Raw genomic sequence first — 21,370 nt, 5'->3', positions numbered from 1 at the left:
AGTTCCGACAAGAAGTCGGACAGCATTCTCAGCGGAGTGTTGACCTTTCCCCGTCTGTAGCGCACCCAGTCGAGCTGATGGCTTGTCGGCAATCTTTCAACCAGCTCCTGAACCAGCATCGGGTTGTTCAGGTGGTCTTTCATGCCCGACACTTCCAGGTGATCACACAGTTGCTTGATGGTGATCCCGAAATGGATGAACGTGTCGAGATTTTCGCTCGTGGGAGCTGGCGCGTTCCGGACCTTCTGCAAAAGCGCCCGAAGCAGCTTCTCCGGCCGGCCAAACATGTGTCGCAAGTCTTCGATGACATCCGGCACCGCATCCGGCAGCACGAGCCGACCCTGCACCAACGTCAGCGCTGGCCCTTCGAGACAATCCACCAACCTCTTCAAGTTGTCTACGTTCGTGAATCCGCAAGCTTCAGTGGTGTACTTGAAGCTGCTTATGAAGAGAGGCCACACCTCCGGCTCCCCGGAGAACTTCGGCAGATGTCGCGACATGGCTTGTCTAGCCGCCAACTGCTCCTTCGTCAACTTCGTGGCCGGTTTCCCCGGCCCGTCAGAGACCTCGCGCGATCCGGAAACCGGTGTCGTCGGGTCCTCCTTCTCGTCGCTCTCATCACCACTGCTGTCGGGATCGGAATCGCTGAGTTTGGGGACGGGTAACTTCGGCTTTCCTAGAACCCCCTTCGGAGTGTCCGTCGAGCCCGTGCCCGCTCCCTCGCTCTTGCCAGCCGGTGGATCCACCGCGGCCTTCTCCAGCTTCTGCTTGCTCTTCTTGATGAGCTTCTTCATCTCCTTCTGCTTCGCGAGGAACTCTTCCTCCGCAGCCTTCTGCCTATCCAAAACTCCTGCTCCATCTTGAGCTTCAGCGCGCGCACCTCGTTCGCCGCCGCAAACTCCCTCTCCTGCATCTCTCTCGATCCGGAGCTCCTGCTCGGCAAAACTCTTCTCCATCTCGATCCGCTTCATACGGATCATCACCTCCTGGGCCAACTTCTTCTCCCGCTCCACTCGTTCCAACTCCAACTGTTCCAGCACGTCCTTCGGCAGGTCAGCAGCGCCGGAAGTAGTGCCCGCATCGCTCTTCGGCTTCTTGGCGTTCTTCCGGGTCTTTGGCACTTGCAGCGACTGAGAACAGTTCGGGCAAAAGTAATTCTCAACTTTTCCCGTTTCTCCAGCGCACGCCAAATGTGCCCAAAGCCGGCAAGCTTCGCACTCCACCGTCTCAGCGTCGTCACCCTTCGCTTTGCCGCAGACTACGCAGTCGGCAGGAACATCCGGCTTGGGTTTGGGGGCCATCCTGAACTGTTCCACGCCGGAAACAAATTCTTTGATGATGTTCGGGACGCCAACGGAAACAACTCCTTGTTATCAGCCAATTTATTCACGGCAGATCAAAGCTGCAATTTAGATTAAAGTTTAGTACATGTTGTGTTTGTGTGTGTGTGTTTTTGTCTTACAATTTGTTTGTTTCCTGTTTTCCGTCCAACCCGATCCGGATTTGTGTTCTACGTTTGTGTTGTAGCTGTAATTTTAGGTTATGTTTAACAGCGTGTTCGGTTTTACATGTTTTGTACAGATTTTGCATGTTTCTGTTTCGTTTTACATGTTTATCTGTTCCAAACTTACTTGTTCGAGAACCTGCGCCCTGTCCTGTCCTTTTCGAGGAAATTCTCTACTCTGTCCTCCGTATTCCACCACCCGGTTGTCGGCCGCGTGTGGTTCTTGTGTCTGTTTACAAATTGTTCGCACTTAGTGTTATTTATTCAAATATTTGTGTTTTTTTACTTACGAAGATGTGTCCGTTCACTTTCTGTAAACCCGGCCCACAAACTCCACTCCCAAATCCTCAAAAACTCCTAATTTCCTCACAAAACTAACTTTTCCTCCGCGCTAACTATTCCGTGCTCGTAAACTTTTAATTTGTGAACTTTGTTTTGATTTGTCGTCCCTCTGCTCGTGTGTTTCGTCATTGTTTCTTCCTTCTTCTCACGTCTCACGCGCGTGAGATGCCGTCGCGGCGTTCGTTCCCACGCAGCAGCATGGTGTCGACCCCGTCGCGGCAGTGAGCGGCCTCAACACACCTCTTTTTTCGCATGTTCAAAAATGGAAGGGGTCGTACCGCCCCTTCGTCACGAGATATCAAAAAACGGACCTCGGATTCGTGATCAGGGACAAAAGTTACCCCTTAAGCCAAAGTTTCACGTAAATCGAAGAGGGGTCGGGGCAACTTTTCCCGATTTCGTGTGAGTTGGTAGAGAATTATCCTTCTCTATTTGTAAAAAAAATGTGGTTTCAGCCATTTTTGGACTTAATCTTAGACTTATGTCACGAGCTACTCGGAAAAAAAGTTTTCCGGAATTCTCAAATATCTTACCATGAAATGACGATGTCCACGATTTACTAGGCAACATTTTTGCACTTCATAAATTTTAGTTTATTTTGCCTTCCTCACTGAGGTAAGGCTATAATCATGCTCTAAAATTGAACTTTTTGCGTGTATTTTCGGAAGTTGAATAAATGGTAGTAAACTGAACCAAACATCATCATGTAACACGTCGTTAGTTAGGTAATTGAAAGACCTTTCCAACGAGTCCAAAACATTGATAATCTGGCAACCCTGTCTCGAGTTATAACCACTTAAGTGATATTTATGTACTTTTATATAGCCGGATCTCACTTAAATGTATGTAAACATTATCCGGATCCATCATCCGACCAACCGTTGGTTAGGTAATCAAATGACCTTTCCAACGAGTATAAAACATTGAAGATCTGGCATTCCTGTCTCGAGTTCTGACCACTTAAGTGATATTTATGTACTTTTTTGTAGCCGGATCTCACTTAAATATATTTAAACAATGTCCGGATCCATTATACGACCCACCGATGGTTACGTAATCGAAAGTCCAAAACATTGAAGATCTGGCAACCCTGTCTCGAGTTCTGACCACTTATGATGCCACTTATGAGCCCTTTAGTGATATGTGTGTTTTTTGTGTTCTGGAACTTAACGATATTAGACGAAATTTGTGTCCAAACCCATCATATCACATATCACCCATTGTTGGAAAAGAGTGAGGAAGGCACCAACCACATAGGTGGATTAAGTTAGTTTTTGTTAAAGAAATTAACAAAACTTGAATCTTTTTAAAAAATATGTGTGAAATTTCGATTTTTTCCCAAAAGAACTATTTTTCAAAAAAATCATAACTTGTTGGCAAAATCTTTGACCATAGGGATGCTGCCCACCCCACTGTTTTGCTAAGTATACTAATGAATATTACTGAAATGTTTAGCAATACTGTTCCTCATGCTAGATAATGTATATGGAGTCACCTTTGCCAAATCTATTGTTTACAATAGTGTAAAAATGGGTCAAAATAAACAAATAAAGTTTCAATTTGAAACTGGATGTAAATAAACAACTTAGTCATTTTTGTTAGGTAACAATTTGTAATCCACACTTTAAATATTTTTTCATGTCAAATGGCAATTTTACCAAGAATATATTTTTCGAAAAAGTTTAAAAAATGCGATGAATTATTTGGAAAACTATTTATTTTATATGTTATTTGGGGGCATCAGGGGAAGTCGACCATTTTTGGACCTCTCGATTCCCGGAAAATTCGGTCGAGACTCCCGGGAAATTTCAAACTTTTAAATATCGAAGCAAAATTATATAAACTAATCAGAAAATTATTTGGAAAATTCTCAATTGTTTAGAACATTGGATGTTCAATGTTCGATATTCAAGTTTGAGTAAACCAATTCTTCTCTTATCTTCTTATTGATATTTACGGGCTTTTATCGGTAGTTTTCGGTGAAATTAAACTCACAAATTAGAAGAAAGGAATGAAACTGATAGGTGGATAGATGAGAAAGTGTAAATTTTAAATCCCAATAATTATAATTGAGAAAAGCCAAAAAATAATACTGACCCTAAAATTTACCTGAAAGTATACTTAGCAGTTACGCTTCAGAAATAAAATCTTTTTTTTTATATTGCTTTTTATTTATTATTTCTAATAGGGTAAAGCTTTTTCAAAATAAGTTCAATTTACACATCCTCTCGACACTAGCAATCCTCATAATCTAATCTAATTTAATCTAATCTAATCTAATCGAACACAAGCGCAGCCAGTCCGAAGAAAGCATCCGGGAAGAACTTATGGTTAGATTACGCCTCAAGTTCTTTCTTGTCATTATTAATGATTGCAGTACTTTCGAGAACCCCCGAAATGTATTACACTCACTAAAGCGGCCCGGCCTACTGCGTTGCATTAACCGCAAGAGACAGATTCTATGAACGGAACCCACATTTCATGGAATCATCAGGGGAAGAAGAAGAAGTGAGGACATACCGTACCAACCACTTCGAGTTATTTATAGAATATGGTGTGTAGTGTGTGTAGGGGAATCGTTGGGAAAGGGATTGTTGTATTATATAGTAAATGACCTTGTGACATTATTTCACCACTACGGATTCATTCACTCAAGGGGTGTCAACCTCTCGGTGGCCTAGTCGCTAGAGCATCTGACTACCAACCCAAAGGTGTGAGTTCGAATCCCACCTGATTCCAAGCGTTTTTTGTTCATATTCAAAGTTCAATTATAGTCGAATAATTTCAAGGAGACCGGTCGGGAATCGAACCCGGAACCTTCCGCTTATGATGCGGGAGCCGTAGTCATTAAGACACGGGCCAGTCTATAATTCAAAAAATTCAAGAAATTCAAGAAATTTATAGCTGTAAATATTTCTTCAATGAATATTTACAGTTGACCTTAAAAATAAAAAAAAACAAGTTTAAATTGTTTTTTGAGTCATTATTTATCATATTGAAAAAACCCCGATACTCGGATTTTATATATTTTTCGTGAACATTTTAAATTAAAATGTTGTTTCCCAAAAAGCTCAAGAAACGATCTTGTTTTTGCAGATTCAGAAAAAAAATCAAAAGGTAGATGTAGTTCCTCTAAATAATGATGTAACTTAAATTAACGTTTCATAAATTAAGTATGATTTGATTGTGAATAATTTCACTGTAAAAAAATATTACTTTTCTTTTTAAATAATTGCCACTATTGGCATAATACAAAACTCCCGGATCCCGGGAAATCGTTAAATTCAACTTTCGATTCCCTGGAAATTTGAAAATCTCGAGAATCGTCACCCTCTAATTAAATCATAAAAATATTGTTTACATAATTTTGATTTATTTATTCTAATCGCATCGAATAGTGTTTTTTTTTGCTGTAAAATACACAGTTTTCCATGAAATGCAGTCGCAATAATATGAAATTCACTAAGCCAAAAAATAAAATTAGCGGAACAGCATTTTTCTTCACATTTGAAACTTGTTTTTTTTTCAACCAAAATAGTTATGATGTTTAGATAAGTCTGTTCTACAAATCATGTAGGTCTTTGGGTGGATTTAGCAAAGTTGTTATGATAATTTTTAAGCACTGATCATCTTTCCCCACATGGGTGGCCGTCTTACCCGGCGTATTTCATAAATGTACGATTTTTTTGATTTGCTGAAAAGTGTTTAAAATCGTTTTATTTATTTATTTATTTATTTATTTATTTATTTATTTTTAATTTATTTCATTTCTGTAATGGACTACTAGTAGAAAAAGACAAAGTTTAAGCCAAATAAAAAAAAATACGAAAAATAAACGCGGTCGAAATCGGCCGATTTCTTGAAGAATTAATGTGGAGTGAGTTTTAATTAAGTGCATCGTTTTCAAGTTATAAAAATTTCCATGTTTTATTTTTAAGGACATTAGTTAAAATTTGTAAAACCAAAAAAGGTAAGTTTTCTGCTCTATTAATTGAATAAAAAAATAATAATAATGTGAAATTAAGAATAACATTTGAAAGAGTCAAAGGTTTGACATTTTCAAATGTTGGGCTGAATCTTGAACTTCGAAATATCTTGTATTGAAAAGAGCTCCAACTTTTGAACCCCGGGGTTTAGAGAGTTGGTCCAGAAGACTTTTCAATGTCTCGGCGAGACATAGTGTACACCCTTGGACCAGCTTCCATACAAATTTGCCCATTCTCCTTTTCTTTTTTCATACTTTTCAAAACATTAAAACTTTGTTCAGTCTATTCTGGAATTTAAATTTGAAAACATTTTCAAATGGGGTAATTTTGGACTTCAAATAAAAAGAAATCAAAAAAAATTGTTTTGCAATCATTAGTTTCCAAAATATCCAAGAATTGACGATTTTTTTTCTACATACATCGTTTTAATTTTAAATTAAAAATAATGTTTCAGGAATCTTCGTCTTTTTAATATTTTTTTATATTTGAAGTCAATTTTGTTTTTTTGTCTTTCAACATTTTCTATTTTTTTTTAATAAATGAAAAAATAATTTTGGATTTTAGGACTTTTTTAAGTTCTAACTTTTTTAATTTTCCTCCCTATAACTCACTGCATTCTGAGCAAAAACCAAAATCCGGTCTTTTGAGTCTCCGCCAAGATTCAAGATTCTGATTTTTCACAGCTTTGGCTGAACAAATGTTGTCCGGATGTGTTCTAATCGGTCCAGTTTCGGGTCCTACAGTTTGGTATTGAAAATTGTAGTGAGCGGCCGTGGCTGACTGGTTACGGTGTTCGCTTTGAAAGCGAATGGTCCTGAGTTCGATTCCCATCTGCTCCCAACGAGAAAGTATAGGACATATAAATCTTGAAACTCTGAACATGAACGAAAAATCAAAGTCGCTCGAGTCGGGGTTCGATCCCCCGTCCTTTGGATTGGTAAGCAAAAAAAAAAAAATGCTGACCATTACACAGAAAATAATAATGTAAATTTGGAAGCTGTAATTTTGGAAGGTTGAATATTACCTCTTTTATGATGTAATTTTACCTCAATTTAGACTGAAAAAGTGACATTACACCAGAAAAGTGGTAAAATTACACATTTCCAGAGGTAAAATTACACCTTTTTTCTGACATAAAAGATGTACCCCTTCCCAGATGTAATATTACCATGATTTTTTTTTCTGTGTAGGCCATCGCGACTTGGTGAGTTATGACTGGAATTAGAAATACTGTTACTATCAACTATACACGCGCTGGGTCCTTGTCCATTTGACAAGATTTCGGAAGTTCTAAATAACGTTTGAATCCGATTGGTCCAAACGTTCTTCAGGGCGGGGCTTGTCGATAAAGCTGAAGTACCTCGCGCTCGGCTAGCCAGCGTAGAAATGGGTCACCGAAGCTCGGCAGAGCTAACACCTTCCAAATGCCTATGCGAGTTATTTGCATGTATAGAATGTAGATCTAAAAATACATGGAAACAACTCAATTTGTAAGAAGCGACCGCGTGGTCCCGTTTGGTTGGTTGCACACACACACACACACACAAATAAAAAGAAATCAAAAATGAACCACACAAGTAGTCGATTTCAGATTCAATTCTACTTGCTTTAATTTTGATTGCAATGTAAATTTAATTATAATACCAAACATTTAAATTAAACCTAAAATGTACAAGATAAATCTTAAATAAGCAGCATCTAGTTCAGAATCTCCCGCCATGAAGAGAATTAAAAAAGTGTCCATTTCGATGGGAAAACAAGACCCTCAGACGCTTTGTCAACTGGCACACGGATTGATGCGCAGAACTAACGAACCGGAACGCAAACTTCACGTTTAGACAAAATTGTGTCATTAGACTATTGCACAGGGGACCCACCATTTCCTAGTGTCAATGAGGTACCTTTCACTGTTTATTTTACAGTTTTAGCTATCTCATCGCAGCGTTGATCTGCATGCGGGCTAGTCAGCCGAGCTGAATGGAGGTTCTTTGTTTGATTTGAATGGTTGAAAAGTGAAAACGAGGAAAAAACGGCACATTGGCTGGGAAAGAACTTTCTGCGAACGGGTATGGAATGTTCTGTCGAAACCAGATCGTTCGATATCTGGTTTCGTGTTTGCTTCAGTTTTATTGCAAGTTATATTGCGATCTGAAAAACAATACATTTGATTGTAATCGATAGTTGAGACTATCTTCAGCGCAAATCAGCTACCATGAAGTTGAGGAATCTTTCCACGGATCTGTAAAGTTATGTAAAATCGAAAGCAAGCGACTTCTGCGTGATACACTCTGCATTGAGTTTACTCACTCAACCGTTAACCGATTCTTCCAATTCACGATTAAGTAAATCAGCCAACATTTGCATCGAATTGTCTCTTTGTTCAATATGCAAACCATCACCCCTGCACACACCTGTGTCTTGTTCGGCGATGGTGTCCTGGTTGAATGCAAAAGTGTATCCTCATTGCCGTGTCTGTAATCAAACGAGCTCCCTCAACCGCGAAAAACACGCCAACTACATCTTCTTCGAGTCGATTAGCCGATGTGTGAGAAGCGCGCCATCAATCGCTAGAAGCAAAGCATAACCACACACGATATTGCCCGCCATCACCATTCAGTAGTGGTAGTAGCTCAGGCTGAAATCCATCACGTTCGATTTCCTGTGGCCCAAAACATGGCTTATGCTGCTGCTTCCATGTCAAACACTGAACGACGGGCAGAAATTTGCATACCTTCGTCGTCATCATTGGCCCACGCGCGAGAATTTTCCACTTTCACTTACGGGGTATTACTTGAATGAGTTGGCTCTTTTGTTTTTCCTCTACAACTCTGTCATGGTGCTGTCGCGGATTCGCTTGAGTGAGTTTTATGCTGGTGCTGGTGGACATAATCGGAGGGAAAATTTGCATGGGGCAAGGTGGGGTGAATTTATTGAGTTTTTTCTTGTTGAAAATCTTCTGCCATTGCCATTGTCAATCAATTTTAAAAAGTTATATTTATGGAAAAAAAATCCCTCACCCCTTCGAGTATAATGACATTTTGTAATCAAACATGTAGAAAATTTACAGTTTTACAAAAACCTTGTACTACGTCTTGTTCAAAAACTTATGCTGAACGTTTTGTCACAAATAACTTTTGTAAACCTGGTTGATTAACCAACATTTAGAAAAATGAAAAATAAGTGCAAAAAAGTTTGTAATCCTTCCAAAATCAATTTAGAAAAAAATAGATTTGAAAATAAGGTTTATAATTTCGAAAATTTAAATAAATTTTATCTTAACTCAATTTTGCAAATTTTTAATTCAACTGGATGTCTAGTACTATCGAATTGCTGAACAAACATTTCGAAGTGGTCAGTTCAAAAACAATGAGTTCCACAAGTTTTTATTTTGTTTATGATTTCTTTTGGCACTTGGGACTTTGTGCGATAACATCAATTTCATATTTGTGTTATCCAGATTAATATGATATATTAACAACATTTAGTTTCATGTTTTCTAGAAATCTGTACAAGCCTCTAAAGCTAGATATTTTTTTTTTTTGAATGAAGAAGAATCTTAAAGCGTCATTGGTGTTATAAAAACCGACTTCTGATAATTAAAACAAAATCGATTAAAGTAAAAATATAACACCGATTTGATTTGAATAAAATCATAAACAATTTTATTGTTTTGTGTCTGTAATGCAATAAAAACATTAAAAAAAAACAAAGCCGACAGAAAATGCAAATTTACAGAATTATCATAAGAATTATGATGCCCAATTTTTTTTCGATTTTTGTTACTTTTTCGCGTTCAGAAGGTAAATTTGAGCAATTTTAGTTCTAGAAAAAACTTTACTTTTCTTGTTTTTTTTTTCATTTTTAGTATTTGTATTTGTAATTGCATTTGAGCAGTTCTCTACTCTTTAATTTTAATTTTTGTATTTTTTAATTCGGCTGAAACTTTGTTGGTGCCTTTGGTATGCCCAAAGAAGTCATTTTGCATCATTAGTTTGTCCATATAATTTTTCTTACAAATTTTGCAGCTGACCATACAAAAATGATATGTGAAATTACAAAAATCTGTATCTGTTGAAGGAATTTTTTGATCGATTTGGTGTCTTCGGCAAAGTTGTAGGTATGGATATGGACTACACTGAAAAAAAAAATATTTTCACTTTTTGTCACTTAAATCTGATTTGCAAAAAACACTATTTTTAAGTTTTTTTTAATTATTGATGTGTTTTAGAGGACATCAAATGCCAACTTTTCAGAAATTTCCAGGATGGGCAAAAAATCTGTGACCGAGTTATGATTTTTTGAATCAATACATTTTTTTCAAAAAATCGAAATATAGGTCGCAAAAATTTTTCAATTTCATTTTTCGATGTAAAATTGAATTACCGTAGTGAAATATTGATTAAGTGCACCGTTTTCAAGTTATCGCCATTTTTATGTTACTTCTTTCAAAATAAACGCAGTTATTGATTTTTTTTTTAAATAGAGCCCATGTTTGCCCACCTTTGAAAAAAATATTTTTGAAAAGCTAAGAAAATTCTCTATATTTTGCTTTTTTGGACTTTGTTGATACGACCCTTAGTTGCTGAGATATTGCCATGCAAAGGTTTTAAAACAAGAAAATTGATGTTTTCCAAGTCTCACCCAAACAACCCACCATTTTCTAATATCGATATCTCAGCAACTAATGGTCCGATTCACAATGTTATGATATGAAACATTCATGAAATTTTCCGATCTCTTTGAAAAAAATATTTTCAAAAATTTCAAACCAAGACTAACATTTCAAAAAGTCCAAACATTCAATATTACGCCCTTTTGAAATGTTAGTCTTGATTTAAAATTTTTGAAAATGTTTTTTTCGTAAAGATCGGAAATTTTACGAATGTTTCATATTGTAATATTGTGAATCGGACCATTAGTTGCTGAGATATCGACATTAGGAAATGATGGATTGTTTGGGTGAGACTTAAAAAACATCAATTTTCCTGTGTTTCAACCTTTGCATAGTAATATCTCTGCAACTACGGGTCGTATCAACAAAGTTCGAAAAAGCAAAATATAGAGAATTTTCTCAGCTTTTCAAAAATATTTTTTTCATAAGTGGGCAAACATGGGCACTATTTAAAAAAAAAAATAACTGCGACTATTTTGAAAAAAAAAAAAGTTGCATGAAAATGGCTTTAACTTGAAACGGTTCACTAAAGTACTTTTTGATTGCAAATTCAATTTTTCATCGAAAAATGAAATTGAAAAAATTTTGCGACCAATATTTCGATTTTTTGAAAAAAAAATTGTATTGATTCAAAAAATCATAACTCGGTCAAAGATTTTTTGCCTATCCTGGCATTTGATGTCCTCTAAAACATAGGGAAAATATACCCTTTCTAATCAAACACCTATCTTCGTCATATGGAGAGTTTGATCCTCGATTAAAGCTCCAAAAATACTATAAAGGCTATAAACTTACCAGCAACAGCACCGCCTCGAGTAAGCACGCAAATTTATAACACTTACTGGCCAAAAAGATCAAATTTAATGCACTTTTGATCATAATTTCTATTTTGCGAGACCATTTCTCATCATTTTGGTGGCACACACACCCACACGCAAGATCAGAGGTTAACTGCTCAACGAAAGTCGCCATCAATATCTTTTCACTTCGACGTCGTCGTGCTATCATGTCGCACCCGCCATTTTGACGTTTCGAGAAAAACGCGTTTTAATGTTTGACCTTGAATAATCAAAAACGAGAGCACGCAATGTAAACAATAACAATCACGTTTTGTTTGGCTCACCATTCTGTGCATTGTCCCAAAGTTTGGTTGAAGTTGGTTGCTGGAGTCCCGAGTTATAATTACAAATGTTTACGGTAGTCTAGCTTGTACGTGCGACAAACGCATCCTGACTTTCCTGGCCTGAAATCCCTTTGGCCTTTTGTCGCACTTACATCAATTTTCATGGAGTGACAAGATAGCACGACAAGATTGAAACTACTATCATATTTAAAGTGACAAAAATGCACGGAGTTTTTTCGGGTTTTGTTGAATATCTCAGGATTGAAATCGAATTTTGGGGATCTGTGAAGGTCAAAAGGTGAGGCATTGTGAGCTGCACAAAATGGCGTTCTTAACTCAATTTGGCCCAAAATGCACGTACGACAAGTTAGCACGATGGCGACGACTTGCGCTAATGATTTCAAAGCGCTTAAGATATAAAATTGCTTCCAACTACCGGCAACATGTTCTTTTGACCATTACTTAGTCACTCACTTGAAAAATAATCCCGAAAAATGTGAATAATTAGCAAGCACCAACAAAAAAACAAACGCACTAAGTCTTTTGACGTTTCAATACCGATTCTAATCGAAGGCTGAAGAAAACCGAGCGAGGAGTGAAGGCAAATAAAGAACAAAGGGTGGCCACCAACACCACCAACATGCTGGTGCAGCCAGGAAGGTGCTGTGTCCTATCCCTCTCCCAGACCAGATCAAAATCCATGATAAAGCTGTCAGACCAAATCTGTCAGACCAAGACTGTCAGACCAAAGAGCAAAAAGTAAACAATCTTGGTCTTCGACGTAGGTGCACACAAATCAAGAAAAGAAAATTTGAAAAAGAATTTTAATTTTCCAATTCAATTTCTGGTTTTGGGCTGCAAAATTTAATGTACGCCAGAAAATGTTAAAAGAGTGCGGCGTCCTGTACACCGACAATTAAATAAGCAGTTAGACGCTTTATTCTTTCACTTTAATTTTTGATCGCGTTTTCGGTTTACAGCTGAACAATCTTGAAATTATTTATGCGGATTTGTGATTCCTCTCGTTCAATCATTCCCTTGGGTGCAGCGCCTGTTGGAGTGAGCAAGTGCTGCCAGGAAACTTTCGCTATGAATGCTACTTTTCGTGAGTGTTCGCTTAAAATTTCATCAATTTTGGCAGCACTAAGCAGACCCAAAAGAGCAAAATTTTTATAATTGCTGTCTGATACAATTTTGTTGCAACATAAAAATCAAAACCATGATCTGGACCAAGCCACGTAGCCTAGTAGTAACGCTTCCGCCTCGTAAAAAGCAGATCAGGGTTCAAATTCCGGCTTGGACCAACCCAATCATCATCACAAGCTGTATCTTATCACGACATTTTAGGGAAGGCGACCTATGAAGTGTAAACATCATCCTTAACATGTTAACGTTGAGTTAAGACATAGTTGCGACCCCGATATACTCTTTATGGGTCATGGGATAAATTAATCTTTTTATGATCAGAACAATTTCCAAAACATTTAAAATTTCCTGGGAATCCCCGTGAATTTTGTCGGAAAATTCCCGTTCCCGGGTTTGTTGTGGGTTGTTATTTGGACGAAACAATGCCGCATAGCAAAAATATATGTTCAAGTCATGTGTTCATGGTTATCTTTCAAGTTACGACTTCTACGACATTGCATCTCTTGGAGCAACGCCCGAGCTGAAGCAAAAGTCTTACAATTTCAGCCAATGTTTACCACATTTTCCGGATGATGACGTATAAAACCCATACAACACACGTGGGAAATAACCGAACATCGTCTTCGTCACGTGTGACTTTTCTCCCTCTAGCAGTAAAACTCACCAGATGTGTCACCACGCTAAAAGTAACGGCCTTTTCACTTGTTTGCGCGCGCCTTCGCCCACCAGTCACGGTTGGGTGTTTCGAAAGCCAAAATGTTCACCTTTTGCAGCCTCCGGAAAACCCCTGAAGTTAGACTCTACTCTACTCAGCGGGTTGCATCTATTCAGGGGGTTTTCAAGCAAATCTATTTTTCTTTTCTCACAGCATTAAATCACACCCGGTCAGGTCGTTGACAGAGGTAGTCAAATTTAACGGCCAACACCTTCTTAATTGGCCCCGATGACAATTTGGGTTTAGGAGCGGGGGTCCACTCACCTAGTCACCTTGATTACACAAGCCGTAAACATAGTTAGGCGGGGGACGACCCCAAAAGTGATGTGACCAAGAAGAGTCACGTAAATCTAAAGAAATTGCAACACTCCTCAAATTTTGACCAGATTTCACGTGACCAAACCGGGCCGCGTGCAAATAATCTGTTTCGACACAAATTCACAGCTTTGGGACGACGGAAAGTTCGCGTGTGTCGGTTCGGGGTGTTACACACGTGGCCACTTGCAGGAAACACCAGTTGCGCTGAAAATGCGATTTCTAGGTGCGGCTTGATAAGCTCCATGGGAAAGTCAGCCAATCGGGCGGTGGTTTTCCGTTTGTAAACAAGCTGCCTGCCTGGTTAAGGATGGCACCTGAGGGTTGTGACTTCGTAATGGGGGAACAGTGCTTGAACTTAACGAGCTGGTTGCGTTTTGAAGTTTGACCGATTTATTCGGCGATAATCTGTTTTTAAACTATTGCATTAACATTAAGAGGTTTCTAATATCAAACAATACTAAATGCCAGAGATATTTAAAAAAACGCTTTTTTTAAATTAAAAAATGACTAATTTTTTGTTCAGGAATACAAAATGTTGAAGGAACGAAACTTAATTTTGAAATATGTTGCGAATTTTTATTGAAACAAACCAAAGTTGTATTTTAAACAATAACACTATACTTTTGGAGCAATCTATAAACAACATGGACACTTTTAGGAGGAGGATTGTCTTCGTACCGTAAAACATAGAAAAAAGACATAAACATAAAAAAAAATTAAAATTGTCCCCATGTCCCCAATTGGGGAAAGGGGGTGTCGAGAGTTTTTAAATAGAGTCCACGTGGATGGCCCAATTATTGTAAGCAAATTAAAATTTATCAAATAATTTTTACTTATTGGCTATTGTGTTCGGAATTTTGGTTCTAACATTTACACGTTATACAATTTATTGAATAAAGCGTACAGGTGTTTTGGTATCAGAAAATCGAAAATGATATGCCCTTTCAGGTAATTCCAGGTTGGTACGAAATTCCTACCAAATATCAATTTTATCTACACAAAACCCCCAAAACGGTATTATATCCTCTCCAAAATGTTTATTTACCAGTTCTATGGTAATATATTGACATTCAGATAAATTAAAAGTTTGCAAAATTAAGTTTAATTTAGTTTTATGAAGAATTTCCAGAGGTATATAAATTTTTATGCATAATAGTTAATAAACTTTATACTCAAACCAAATTATTTTTTTAATCAGTCAAGGATTGCTATTTGGAGTTGGGACACTGGATTTATGGTGAGTTGTCAACAAATAACTGCATTTATGTTAATTTTTTAAAAGGCGTACACATTTTTTTGATTTTTGTTCATCTTTTCATTAGCTTTTTGTGGCAAAATATTCGGCATGAATTGCTGAACGTAGTACTAGGTTTCTGTCAAACTTTAAATTATTTGCATGTGTTATGACGAAATGTGCATGGTGATGTCTGTGGTTTTTTTGAGGGGAAAGACAAAAAGTTGATTTTGGCCTACATTGGCCTTAGTAATTTTAGCAAATAAATGTAATACAAACAGTTTTTTTTTTTATTCAAAAAGAATCTTAATTTTAGGTTTTGTTCTAATTAAAATAAATATGGGTCATTCCAGGTCAACTGAGTACACTTTTGGACTCGACCTTCGCCGATTTGGACCAAACTTGGAGGGAACGTTCATCTTTCGATAGTTAACAGAAATCTCAAGTTTGGTGCTGATTGGACCATCCTTCTATTTTTGACACCGCCCTCTTTTTTGACGATTTTCTGAAAAACTTTTTTTTTCTTTTAATCATAACTTTGCAACAATTTAAGCAAAAGATTTTCTATAGGTTGCATTTTATAGAAAATTGTCCAAGAAATTCGATAAAAATATAATTTTAGCTCTTAATGCCCAGTTTTATTATATTTTAAGTTTCAAGTATTCAAATTCAGTTTTACCCATTTACTTATATTTTTATTTGTTTTATTTTATCACCATCGTGTTCCCCGGACAATTTTAAATAATAATCAATGAAGACCTCAAACTAAAATGAACTATTGGCGAGATACAGCGATTTTACTGAAAAAAGTTGCAAAGTTATGATTTAAAGAAAAAACAGTTTTTAAGAAAATCGTCAAAAAGAGGACGTTGGACTTTAAATCAAATTTGTACCTGCTTAAGAATAGTAAAAAAAGTTCATTATTTGTGACTCTTTGTGTTAATTTGAAGCTGCTTAAATATATTTAAATAATTATAAAATTTATGTTTGAAATGAAATTAATTTTTAAATGTTTGAAAAAATGATTTCTAATAAAATATAGAAAATCTCTTTTGGATTCTGAAAACATATATTGGCAATTTCGAGGTTTTTTTATCCTAAAAACAAATCGTTAAAAGTATTGTTTTGCTTTAATTTCTTTTGATTTTTCTGCATTTTTTTTTTTGTTATTTGTAAAATCCGCCCTGGTTTATGTTATTTAATGAGTTTAAATGAGTATCATGATTTCTTGTAGGGCTTTATGCCATCCTGATTTAAGATGTTTTTTGTGAACACTAATTTGTTTTTATACTTCATACTAACGTTCGTTTTCTATGAAATTTGTTTAGATTCATTGCTGAAGTTGTAGGTATTAAAAAGGAATATTCAGAAAAAAATGTATACAAAAAAAATGATTTTGTCTAGTTTAAAATTTACATTTTTTTTACAGAAAAAACTACTCAAAATCCATACTTAATAATTTTTGTTTTTTTTTAGTTTTAGGAAAGAAACGCCACAAAAAAGTAAGGGCCAAATTTTGCGCCGTGGTGTTTTTTGAAAAAAAAAAAATAGAAATGCCACCAAAAAAAACACTGAAATTTGAATTTGTAATCGAAAAGTACTTCACAGAAATTAAGAAAATAAAAAAAATGGAGTCACTTAAAATTTGATTTTTATTAAAAATTTGCAGTGTTTTTTCGATTTTATAAAATAATGCTCATGGGTAACCATTTACAAAAATATGTTTTGTTTGCTGCAATTTTCAATGTTTAAACACATAATATATGTGATATTTTGAGAACCTTTTCGAAAAAAAGTTTCACTTTTTTAATCACGACTAACATTTTAAAAGGGCGTAATAAACTTCAAAGAAAACACGGATTTCAGGAAATTTAAATCTTGTTAAAAATTATAATTTACGATAAAGAATTGATTGGCAGAAAAAGTCCACCAAACTTTTTTTCCTGGAAAAGTCCTCATCAGTACCTTCAATTTTTCCGAAGACACCAAATCCATCAAAAAACTTCTTTAAAAGATACAAACTTTGTTTGGGTGAACCAATGTCAAAAATGGCATCTTTTCTCATATATAATAGGATAGGTCCACAATCAGTTCGAGAAAATTAAAAAAAAAATACAAAAAAACAGTAGGCAGAATCAGCAGAATTCGTAACGAATTGCTCTACTTAGTTGTCCTGTTATTCTCGAACTGCATTTTTTTGGCTTAAAATTTGCCAAAAATAACAGAATCTTTTAATCCCATTCTATTTTTCGGAATTGCAATAATGTTGTATGAAACTCTATTCAAATTTCGATTTTCTCAAAATTACTGCATTTTTGTTCTACTCGGGCTAAAAAATCCTCATTTTGCAACTTGTTGCATAAACTTGTTGTTTTAATCGTTCGATATTTTGACTTTCTCTCTGATTCTTTAAGTTGTTTTCTTTTTTCTTGGATGTCATTTTGTCATTGTCTTGACTTGTAAACAGTGTTGAGTTTCAATCAAACCGTGTTACTACTATTAGTTTTATTTATAAGGGATAAAATGGTAATTACCAAAAAATTATTTTAATCAGTAACATTAAAAAGACGGACAGCAAATCTAACATCATCATAATATCAGAAATTAAATTATTCTACCAATTCCTACTCCCTATCCCAACACCAAAGTCCCAATTCGCAATCGATTAGTCCGCCCAAGCTCGACAACGCAAGCAAAACGTGTGTCCTCCAGCCATGTTTACATGTGACAATCGCATCCTCGGAACGTTACATGAACTACCATCAATCGGGGAGTCCCCGTGCGAAAATCGATAGTTTGGTTAATTCCTAAACTCGGTTGAAACGTGCTCCACGTTGCCTCTGACTGATCCTATTAGCTGGTCCTGTCCAGCTCGTCCAGCCCACTAGAATCGAACCTTCAACAGGCAGAATCAGTCTCGTTCGGACGGTTGAGAAGAGCTTCCTTGAATCCATCACAGTGCAACAGTTGACTTTTGCGGGTTACCCGGAGTGGAACCGGTGGTCAATGGTCTCCAAAGTGGCGGGTTGTTCCGTAATTAAAGTGGTCAGTTAGTGGAAAGTTAAGTTGAAGTGAGGATCGTCAATGTTACCATTGGGAACTGTGTTGATTGCACGGAGATAAATCTTAACGTCGTTATCGCAATGTTTTCTTCACGATTCTTCAAATTATTAAATCAGATTTTCTCTCCGTGCCCCCAACCAAATCATCAGTCCAATGTGTGTCTAATGTGGTCAATCTCTCCTCTCCGAAACCCCCATCCACAGGAATATGGCCTACAATGGACTGTCCCAGCACGTGGACTTTGTCCGGCTGCCCAACCCGGGCGAGCGGTTCGAGCTGCTGGACCTGATTGGCGAGGGCACCTACGGCGAGGTGTACAGCGCCAAGGACAAGCACAACGGCCGCAAGTTTGCCGTCAAGGTGAGTGTTTTCAACTGGGATTGAGATAAGTAGCTGACAAGGTGGATGACACTAGAGACGGATTTGATTAAAACGGGGTTTCGATAGTGGAGAAATCGAACAACGTTTTTCAATTTAAGTTGGAAAGTGGTTAGAGATTGACAATTCGAGTGGGACCTGTAACATATCATACTGGTTGTATGTAAACGATACCGTTTCAATTTTACTGCTATAAATCGTCGATGAATAATGTTCCAAATGAATGTGGAAATCGGAAAAGCAGAGTCATTCATCTTGTGATTTTTTATGAAACCTTGAAATGACTCAAAAGTCAATAATTATTTTTAAAATAATGTTCTTAAAACAAGAAGAGTCTTAGTGTTTATACCAAATACACAAACGATACAATGTATCCAAAATCGCTCAACATTCCCACGATTCACTGCAATCGAAATGGACATGGTTTCCTCCCCCTTTTGTTGGTTGGATCGCCAAGACTTGTAGGGCTTCAGGGCACACGTGATAGGAATTTGTGTCCAACTTCAACATCGACCAGCCTGGACACGTTGATGAACACACAGAAAACAGGCAGGGAAAATTGGCAGCTCGGCAAATCGGAAATCATGAAACATCATTTCCAACGTAGTAATGTTTAAGGTATTTTTAAACCAGCTGTTTTTCGCTACCATACAAGCAGATTATTTTAATTTGCGTTGAAGCAGAAAGCGTTGCGAAACAAAATTAGAATCCCCCAACCAAACGCCACTTTGAAGTACCCTTTGTATGATGATCGGACCCAACTCAGGTAGGGTTAAAAAAAAAAACCCACCCGCAATCCGACATGATGTAGGAATGAAGCGTTTGGCATGAGTTGAAAAAAAAATGAAACAGTTTAAACTGTGCTCCTCCCACAACACACTCAACAAAACAAACGACTTCTGGAATTGTTTCAGCTTGTTATCTTTTTATGGACCAACAGCAACTGTCGGTGTCTGCCGTCTTTTTTATATAATTACAATTAAATAATTTGCACCTAACAATTGGTTTACGATGGCGGAGGCGAGCTATTTTTCCGGCATTTTATCTATCTCTGCAATGGACAAACAACGCAGCAGAACAGACCAAGATTTGCACGCACTCGAGGTTGCGTACGCAAATGAAGAGAGATATTTAAATGATTCAACCCTTCTTGGATGGCTGGAGTGTGCCTAAAGAAAGACGCAGCAGATGGTGTTTCCCACACGTATTAAATTGCAGCTATTGAAATATATTTGCAGCTCTAATTCTTGGTCTGGTCATTGTATTTGTATTCGAGTCGCAATTGATTGAGTTATTTTAATTTCAGAGGCCGTTTCGAGCTAAAGTTGATCAAATTTAATTCAATACATAGATATTTTTTCAAGGGAAACAATTTTAAAAATAATAATTAAACAAAATCAGTGTTTGAATTTTGAGAACCATTTTGCGATATTTCAAGATTTCATTTTTTTGAGTGTTTCCCTTCTCTTTGTAACTAAAAACTATGATGAGATAAAAAATTGCACTCTTTTATTTTGAAAAACTATTACTGTCACCTATTTCATAAAACACTAATGAAAATGCTGTTTTCCCAAAATAGTCCATGGAGCTTGAGTGGCTTACCCCAGTACATGTTTTAAAAATCTATTTTGAGACACCCCTTACCAATTGGAAAATATTTCACAAATAAATTCATAACCTGCCAATTTTACCTCGGATTAAGGTATTACTCTGTATCCTACTGTATCCTATTACTCAAGCTTTTTTCTAGAAAATATTTTTCTGATAATGTGGTAAGTTTCAAAGTATAGCTCCAAAAAAAATCATAAAAAAATCAAATTATGTAAATTCGAGTATATACCGTAAATACTCGAATTTATATAATTTGCAATATGAAACGAAGCTAAAATTGGCATGCTTCTTCACTATTCTAGCTTTTTTATTTTTTCAAAAATACAGTAGAATTTTCACAAAATACAGTTCTCTATTATCCGAAATTCCGATTATCAAAAGTTACGATTATCCGAAGTTCGAGTATCCGAAGGTGGGAATCGAATCATGACAAAAAAAAAACAAATTGTTTCGTATTATTATTTTTTTTACATACAATTCTAGTTCTGCGACCCCATTTTGTCAGTTTTGAATAGTTGATTGCCTATTAAATTACAAAATGTATTTTTTTCAACATTTGATCACCGCCATTATCAATTTCAAAATTATAAATCACTGTAGCGCAGTTTAGAGGTGAAGCTCGACAATTAAAAATAAGACAACTTAAAAAAAATCGTGATTCGATTATCCAAAGTGAAATTTTTCCGAGGTCTTCGGATAATCGAGTGTGGACTGTACCGTATTTTTCGAAAATACTAAAATTATCAGAATTTGCAACATGGGTTATAAAACGAAGAGAATTTGGTATGCTCTTTCACTGTTTTAGAGTTTTTTGGATGAAATACAAAATTTTTCACAAAATAACGTTTTGTTTAAGGTACTAAACATTTTTTAATTTGTAATATTAGTATCAATCGATATGAAATTTTGCATGCATTTTCACTGTTTTAGGCTTTTTTGAATGAAATACTATAATTTTTTAAAAATACCTTATTTTTTGAAAATACTATGATATTTATATTTTGTAATATGGGTATCAAACGAAGTGAAATTTAGTATGATTATTCACTTTTATCTGAGTTTTTTTTTTTTGTTAAATACTAACATTTTTACAAAATTCCGTATTTTGTCGAAATTAACCAAATTTCATAAATTGAAAATCTTAGTCTTTCATAAAAAATACTCTTAAGCAGTGAAAATGCATGCACAATTTCAAATTTTTTGATACCCATATTACAAATTAAGAAATGTTAAGTACATTCAAAAACAAAAGTTATTTTGTGAAAAATTTAAGAACAA

General features: G+C 36.2%; 1 protein-coding gene across 5 annotated transcripts in view; it reads left to right on the top strand.

Annotated features, from left to right (window-relative positions):
* Positions 1–21,370, top strand: part of LOC6039653 (myosin-IIIb) — a 191,676-nt gene that overhangs the window by 112,804 nt on the left and 57,502 nt on the right. For 4 of the 5 annotated variants that reach the window (XM_038250748.1, XM_038250747.1, XM_038250751.1 and 1 more), the window contains one exon: positions 18,307–18,463. In XM_038250748.1, the coding sequence (XP_038106676.1) occupies positions 18,311–18,463 (153 nt within the window). In that variant the 5' untranslated portion in view covers positions 18,307–18,310. Of the gene's footprint in view, positions 1–17,951; positions 18,112–18,306; positions 18,464–21,370 lie in introns of those variants that run through there. The other variant, XM_038250750.1, reaches the window with a different exon arrangement.

The sequence above is a fragment of the Culex quinquefasciatus genome, chromosome 2 (assembly GCF_015732765.1).
Source record: "Culex quinquefasciatus strain JHB chromosome 2, VPISU_Cqui_1.0_pri_paternal, whole genome shotgun sequence".
NCBI lineage: Eukaryota > Metazoa > Arthropoda > Insecta > Diptera > Culicidae > Culex > Culex quinquefasciatus.
The sequence above is the reverse complement of the archived record's forward strand: the minus strand, read 5'-3'. Positions and strand labels throughout refer to the sequence as shown.